The sequence below is a fragment of the Neovison vison genome, chromosome 1, assembly GCF_020171115.1.
Source record: "Neovison vison isolate M4711 chromosome 1, ASM_NN_V1, whole genome shotgun sequence".
NCBI classification, from domain to species: Eukaryota; Metazoa; Chordata; class Mammalia; order Carnivora; family Mustelidae; genus Neogale; species Neogale vison.
In genome coordinates, this window is record NC_058091.1 from 98,309,983 (window position 1) to 98,318,098 (window position 8,116).

Genomic DNA, 8,116 nt, shown 5'->3' on the forward strand with positions numbered 1-8,116 from the left:
ACTTTAAATCACTGTTTCAGTAAAAGACTAATGAGAAACACACCTAAGGAAGAGGCTTGGTTTCCATGAGGTTAGTAGTTATTACTCAAAGGAGAAATTGACACACTCGTATGATGTGTTTGATTGTGGATTCTGATGTAGGGATTGGGGAAACACTGGTAGATGGCTATTGTTTCCAGATAATGTGATGTGAGATATCTCCTTTCAGAGCTTTCAGGCATTATCTCAGTTCTTTGAGGCTGGGAAAGATGTGTAAAGAGCAAGCCTCATTTATGAGATAAATGATAAAAGTCATTATGCACTATTTGGAAGTTACCAGGAATAGAATCAAATATCTCACGTGGATAATGTAATGGTTGTTTGCTGTTCTTTTGACCATTTGGTTTTTAAAGACGTTAAAACAGTTTTATGATCTGATTTTATCACATAAAAATAGTCTGGTCTAGACTACAGAGGGGGCAGCATCAAAAACCAAAAGTAGAAGAAATTAAGTTACTCAAAGGAGCTGTTCCCACAGGTCTTCGTCAGGAAGAACAACCTACCAAGAGTTGGGACGACCAATGGTGAAAAAACAGAATCTAAATGTTGAAGAGGATTCTGCCTCTCACATCTCAGCCCCTACCAGCCCATTAACAATCCCCCTGTTCAGATATCCTCATTGTCAATCAATCCCTCAATCCAGCATGTCATCTAAGGAAGAGAAATTCCTTCACCGGGGATCTCAGAGGAAGCCTCTCCCTACCCCTGCTATATTCCCACCCAACAACTCATCGCTCAGGATGGCCCTCAGAAGCACAAACCATCGTGAATCCCTAACAGTGTTATGCTGGAGAGGAACAGTGATACGATCAGGCTGACATTATGATTGATGCTTCCTATTTAATAAATTACATTAATTTTGTATATAGTAAGTCCTGTTTCTCAAAAGACAATAGTTTGGACCTCAACACTGAACCTCTGGTACATAACACCATTAACATTTTGAAGTTGGGAGTAGATGATCTAGATCTTGATAAATCGAATCTAAATCTGGGTCTCAGTTAAATCCTGACTTTGGCAATTCTCCAAGGCCTTCCAGATGACTCTCTATTACAGCCATTCTCCTCCCTTAATATCATATCTTCATTTAAAGTGTCTGATGTTGCTTGCTGTAGGCTAGCCCATTTCAAAGTATCAGCCTCCAGATTTAAAACTCGAGAGGAAAGTGACATGGGTGGCTTTGTTGGTTAAGTGTCTGCCTTTGGCTCAGGTCATGAAACCAGCGTCCTGTGATGGAGCCCTGCATTGGGCTCTCTGCTCAGCAGGGAATCTGCTTCTTCCTCTCCCTCTACCAGCTGCTCCACCTGCTTGAGCTCTCTCTCTGTCAAATAAATAAATAAACATTATTTTTAAAAAAAAGTATTCCCTGCAGCTACTATTTCCTTCTGTTAGAGCAAAAATCAAGAGAAAAGGAGTCTTGCTATTGATGTTCATGGCATTAAATAAAATGGCATGCTTGTCTTTTTACAGCTATTGCCTTTAAATGATAATACACACTAATCACTAATGATGTCACAGTGTCATCTCCTATTGTTTTTTTATTTAAAAACAGACTATTGTTGTTTTTTATTTAAAAAGGGCGTAAATGGGGCTCCTGGGTGGCTCAGTGGGTTAAAGCCTCTACCTTTGGCTCAGGTCATGATCCCAGGGTCCTGGGATCAAGCTCCACATAGTGCTCTCTGCTCAGTGGGGAGCCTGCTTCCTCCTCTCTCTCTCTGCCTGCCTCTTTGCCTACTTGAGATCTCTGTCTGTCAAATAAATAAATAAAATCTTTTAAAAAATAAAAAAAAAAGTCTGTAGAAAAGAAATTAAAATGCAGTATCACAAAGATGATTTCATTGTGGTAAGCATAGCATGATATATAAACTTACATAAACTTGTAGAATCACTATGTTGTACACCTGAAAGTAATGTAATATGTGCATCAACTATATTGAAAGAAAAAGAAAGAAAGAAAGAGAGAGAGAGAGAGAGAGAGAGAAAGAAAGAAAGAAAGAAAGAGGAAGGGAGGGAGGGAACAATAGTATTTCAGCGTTAACTTCACAACCCAAGCAAGATTTTTTTCAAAATTAGCTTATTTATTTATTTTGGTTCTTTTTAATGACAGTCTTAATTTTCCACTACATCAAGACAAAAGACTCCACAATACTCTCTCCTGAATGCAAAAGGAAGAAAATTTTCTTCTATCTCTCACATTGTTCTTTATTATAAGTAGAAAAAAATAAATTTTGGTGTCTTAAGGCCAAGGAGCCTTTAAAATCCTTTCCCTAAGTCAAGAAGCCCACAGACATTTCACCAGTATCATCCAGTGAAATTCACCCAGGATTTTGGCTCCTAGAAGTATTTCCCAGTCTCCAGCAGCAGACCTTCTCCTCATCCAACTCCCAACTCCCAGTCTGAAGTTCCCCGAGTCCTATAGACATCTGTTTTCCAAGCCCTCAAAGAAGCAAGAGTGAGAAGTCTGAAGAAAATCACAAAGTAAAATAATGTGCTATTCCTATTTTCTCCCCCACTATTTTTTTGAAAATTCATAAATAATCAAAGATTACCTGATACAAAAACCCTCATTCTATCATGAGAGAATCTGAGACTCAAGGACATGAGGTACCCAAAGGCCTGGGTAGTTAATGGCAGAACCACAATGAACACAAACGTGCCTTCTTGTCCAGCGTCCCAGGCATCCTAATTCTTAATCCAGCGTTTCCAGCCCACCCACCCCACCCCATTTCAACAGGTACTCAAACCTGAGCCAATTGCTTCCATAGACAACTACAGAGAAAGAACCTCACCACTCTTCACACCTCCTTTATACTTCTGACCATTCCTCTAGGAGGCACAGGCTTCCAGCTCAGGTGTGCATCTGGGAAACCACACCTACTCAAGACTGGGCACACCCCACTCTGACCACCACTTCAAAATAATCATTTTTACACTTTTGTGAAAACCCACCACATTTCCCCAGACTTATTTTAGGGATTGGCATTTCAAAAGTTGGCACACAGGCTGGATTTCACGGGTATAGGAGGCAGGAAATAGGGAGAACTAGACTCAGCTTTCCCCCCTTGGCCATCAACCAAAAGAATTGGCAGCAAGCACATTCTCCTCCACCTCATCCTTGCCTGAAAGCAAAAGGTAAGAAATTCTCCACTCTGGGGTGGTCCAAAATCAGCTATAACCTTGTCATACAACAAAAGGATCAGGATGGAGAGTCAAGGCATTCAATCAAAATGGTTATTGGAATACAGTTGGGTTCCAAAAAGAATATTCAAGATTCTGAGCTAACTAAACAACATTCATACCGTCAATCAGTCAAAATATTGAGCACTTACTGTTTACCAGACATCATTTTGAAGGACTATAAAAGAATCTAAAAATGGAAATAAACATTAAATAAACATTAAATATGCTTTCTCCAGCCAAACAAAATAGAGTACAAAATGAAGCAGACGTTATTATAGAGGTAGGTATAAGCTATGTGTTATGGGAGCTGTTTGTTCCAACTAAGAAAATCAAGACAGACCACCAGACCTAGAAGACACATTCAAACAGGTTCTGGAAGAACAAGTAACATTTAACAGAAGATCATTTCAAAGACAGTACCTTAGCAAAAGGCATGGAGGCATTAGAGGAAGGGAAGTCGGGACCCATGAGCTCAGGTCATACAACACGGTCCCCTCACTCTTTCATTTCCATCTCACTCCTCTTGAAGAATGGCATGAGTTAACAAGTTGCTTGGTAACATGTAGTGTTAGACATGCCTTTAATAGTCAACTTCACATCTCTTGAACTTAGTTATTAGTTTTTTAAGCAGAGTAAACATTTAACAAAGCAGGTGTTAATTCAGTGAAATAATATACCTTCACATCATTATATTTTTACTCACTTCTCAATTGTTTCTTTATATGGAAAGACCTTGAATAGTTTCTAGAATGGACTCCACAACATCTTTCTAGAGAATCTGGTGAGGAACGGAGTTATCCAATGGGAAATCAAGGTATGTGACATCAGAAGACTTGAACGTTATAACAAACTTCCATTTCCCCATGAACCATTAGAACAGAGCATAGCTCTTATGACATCTTCATATGTGCCCATAAGTAAATGATATTAGCTCATCTTAGTCAGCTTCTGATAAGTAATATTTCCTAGAATAGTGAAGAAAGGACATAGTCTTTCAAAACATGAATTTCTGCCCTGTCCATTTTCCTTCAAAGTAGATACTACCTGTCACAAAGGGGAGGTTCTTTTCTGACCTCATTTGAGGATGGAACATTTAACTAAAATGATGTCTTTCCTTTACCCACCTCAATACGTCAACGTAAGTGACCACAGAGGAGCAAAGTCTTATAAAAAGGGGCAAGTTAGCGCTACACTCTGTCCATCTTGAAGGAGGCACAGCCGATCCATCTCCAGTCATCTGGGAAAGATTACAATGGCTCCTGTGACAACTTCATCCATGGTGAGTCCTGCACTAATGTGCAATACTTCTGTTGATTTCTGGACTGCAGGCATGAAATTCTGGATTCTAACTATGGAGATCCAAGAATGCTGCATACATAGGATAGGATACTAAGGCTTTGGTAGATAATCCTCATTTTATTGCATTTTCAAGAACTGATACACATCAGTTTGAACGATGAGATTAAAACTGAAAGATAGCTAGATTGGGGCTAAACCACATGGAAAGTGTCACATGATGCTGTGCAGTGAGAAAGAATGCTTATTGAAAATCTGATTTTCTGAGTACAAGGGATTTAATATGATTCTCCAAGAGCATTTTTCTTTATTCCATAATAAAATGGTAAACTATCCTTGAGGATTTAATTAATGGCAACACTGACTTTCCTTTCCATTATCCTATTATTATACCACAAGCTTATTTTTAAAGATTTATTTATTGGGGTGCCTGGGTGACTTAGTGGTTTAAAGCCTCTGCCTTCGGCTCAGGTCATGATCCCAGGGTCCTAGGATCGAGCCCCGAATTGGGCTCTCTGCTTGGCAGGGAGCCTGCTTCCTCCTCTCTCTGCCTGCCTTTCTGCTTACTTGTGATCTCTGTCTGTCAAATAAATAAATTAAATCTTTAAAAAAATAAATAAAATAAAGATTTATTTATTGATTTGGGGGGGTTGGGGAGGGGAAAAGGAGAGAAGAGAGAGAATCTCCATCACACTTCCTGCTGAGCATGGAACCTGATGAAAGGCTCAATCTCACAACCCTGAGATCATGGCCTGAGCTGAAATCAAGAATCAGATGCTTAACCGCTGAGTCACCCAGGTGCCCCTATTATACCATAGTCTAATACACCAAACCCATTTGTTCTAATAGAGATATGTGTAACTATGGTTTAGAGTAGATGGTCTTTATATTTTTGGAATATTTAATTGATTACAAAATCAATATGTGTATATACGTAACTTTAGAAAAACTGGAAAATATACATAAGAAAACATAAGGTGGGGGACAAGTTTGGGGTTGAACGTCTGACCAGCATTTCTCACATGAACATGGATATGATATGACATGCATTTTCTACAGCCCTTTCTTCTAAGGTAAACATTTGACTTCACATAGGGTTTCACAGAATGCTAGGTCAGAGACCAATGACATGCCATCTTTACTAAAATTACTGCCAACCAATAAAAAAAGGTGTCTCTCCTAATTCAAAAGAAGAATGTTCAAGACTAATAAACACTCCATGGTCTTATTTCAGTCATTATTTTCATCATATTATTTTAGGACCCTGATCCAAAAATTATTATAGAGCGCCCTGGAACATAGTATATTCTCCATGATTAGCAATACAATAATCTTTACAATTTGTTAGCAAAAACCACATGCTAATCCAATATCCTACCTTCTTTTCCCCGTTCGTTTCCAGGCACTGCTGCTGCTGCTGAGCCTGATGGCTATTGCGAAGGCGGGAATAGCATTCCCACAAAATCCAGGATGCCCAAACACTGAGGACAAGAACTTCCCTCAGCATGTGAAGGTTAATCTGAATATCCTTAATGGGAATACGAACTCCAGAAGGCCCTCAGATTACCACAACCGATCCACATCACCTTGGAATCTGCAGTACGTAATGGCTCCCGATAAAAATCTCTGTATTGTTCTAACTTTCATGCAAAGGACTGCCAGTTAAGTCACCTTGAGGATGATTTTACTCAGAATCATCCATCAAATCTGGAAGGGTTATCATGCAAAGATTCTCAAATTTTATTCTACAGACTTCTTTGATGTACAGGACCACCTCTCCCCCATACTACCTACCCCTTAGGTCTCACTGTCACCGACACCAGAAACCCACTCACATTATTCATTATTCGAATATTTATGATACCCCAAGTCTACTGGAAATTTATTTTTCAAAAAATTTATCTTGGGGATTAATGCTTGAATTCTCTTCAACAGACCTACCACTGAGATGATTTGTTGAAAATAAGTAGTAATTAACTGGGATTTTTGTGCCTTTCTTTTTTTGGTCATATTAGCAGTGGGATAATATGGTTTGAAACCCAGTGAAGGAAATATCATGTTGGATATTTGCACCCCTTTTTGAGTCAGACAGCCTTGATCTATATCACCAACAGACCTATATCTGTTGTGTTCTTAGTACGGCTAATATTTAGACCCCAACAAAATGGTTTTTAGTGTTCTGATTTTATGCAAAAACAAACAAACCAAAAAGAACCCTTCAGTTATGTGGTGACTATAGCCTCCCATTATTAAGAATAGTTCAAATAAATCAAGTCAAAATTCAAAGCTAGTCATTCACTCAGCTGGAGGAGAGAGGGAAGAGAAGGTTATAGAGGGGCTTAAGCTTTTGTTTCCGGCCCTTTGTGTCAGCTCTGGGCTCTATCCCATAACTGTTCTGTCAGATAAAATTTTGATCCCTTCCCTGCTTCAAAGGCAGACTTCATTAAGTCAGATTAATGGCTATCGTATACCTACATGATTCCCTTGGCCTTTCTCTATCATATATACCTTAAGAAATTGTCCTTTGTATCAAACTAAAATCCCCTCTGCGGTCTCATCTACCTTATTTGGTTCATTCTTCAAAGAAACTGGGAAAAACTGATCATTCTCTTCTATAACATTTCACGTGCCTACAAATCCAAGCTTCCCCCAGACTTTGAGAATGTGCAATGCCCATGCTCTGTCACCCTAGGAATGTGCCTCCCTTTGTTTATTCTGTCTGATTTCCTCCCCGCTTTACCACATACTCACTTTCTCCCTCGTTTTTGTCCCCCCTGCAGCCGCAACAAGGACCCTGAGAGATACCCCCCTGTGATCTGGGAGGCCAAGTGCCGCCATCTGGGCTGTGTCAGTGCTGAAGGGACGATAAACTACCACATGAACTCCGTCCCCATCCAGCAAGAGATCCTGGTTCTGCGAAGGGAGTCTCAGCACTGTCCCCACAGCTTCCGGCTGGAAAAGATGCTGGTGGCCGTGGGCTGCACCTGCGTCACCCCCATTGTGCGCCATGTGGCTTAAGAGCTTCTGGTCCCAGCTCCCCAGCACCGTTGCTCTTTCTGGGGAGTACACCCAGCCCCATTTCTGACCAAACTCAATAGGCTTCTTCAACTAGTTCATCCAACTGAAGTTTCAAAGAGAACACTTTTTGTGCAGAGATAGAATCTGAATGATCTTTCCCTCTCTGCAGAGAAGAAAGTTTTGACTGAGTACCAGTTTGCTTTCAGTGTGCTTTTCTAAGGGCTTTAAGCTATTTATGTATTTAATAGACCCTGAGATAACTTTGGGGCAGAAGATTTCATTCTAATGAATTACATGCTTTATTTTTTATTTTTTAAAAGATTTTATTTATTTATTTGACAGACAGAGATCACAAGTAGGCAGAGAGGCAGGCAGAGACAGAGAGAGGAGGAAGCAGGCTCCCTGCTGAGCAGCAAGCACTATGTGGGGCTCGATCCCAGGACCCTGGGATCATGACCTGAGCTGAAGGTACAGGCCCTAACCCACTGAGCCACCCACGTGCCCCTTTATTTTGTATTTCTTAGGACACAATTCCAGACTTGAGAACTTTGTTATTTAACCGGTAAGCCTATATTTATATGAA

At 40.0% G+C, this 8,116-nt stretch overlaps 1 protein-coding gene across 1 annotated transcript; it reads left to right on the forward strand.

Annotated features, from left to right (window-relative positions):
• The first annotated feature begins 4,471 nt into the window (after positions 1 to 4,471).
• IL17A (interleukin 17A) lies at positions 4,472 to 7,533 on the forward strand. Its single transcript, XM_044237687.1, has 3 exons — positions 4,472 to 4,498; positions 5,918 to 6,114; positions 7,296 to 7,533. Exons 1-3 carry the CDS (start codon positions 4,472 to 4,474, stop codon positions 7,531 to 7,533), a joined length of 462 nt encoding a protein of 153 aa, XP_044093622.1.
• The last annotated feature ends 583 nt before the right edge of the window (positions 7,534 to 8,116 follow it).

Bases quoted from the DNA above. Each gene is read 5' to 3' on its own strand.
- IL17A (XM_044237687.1), top strand. From the start codon at position 4,472: ATGGCTCCTGTGACAACTTCATCCATG. The intron at 4,499-5,917 runs GTGAGTCCTGCA...GTTCGTTTCCAG, and splicing joins CTGTGACAACTTCATCCATG to GCACTGCTGCTGCTGCTGAG. The intron at 6,115-7,295 runs GTACGTAATGGC...TCCCCCCTGCAG, and splicing joins ACATCACCTTGGAATCTGCA to CCGCAACAAGGACCCTGAGA.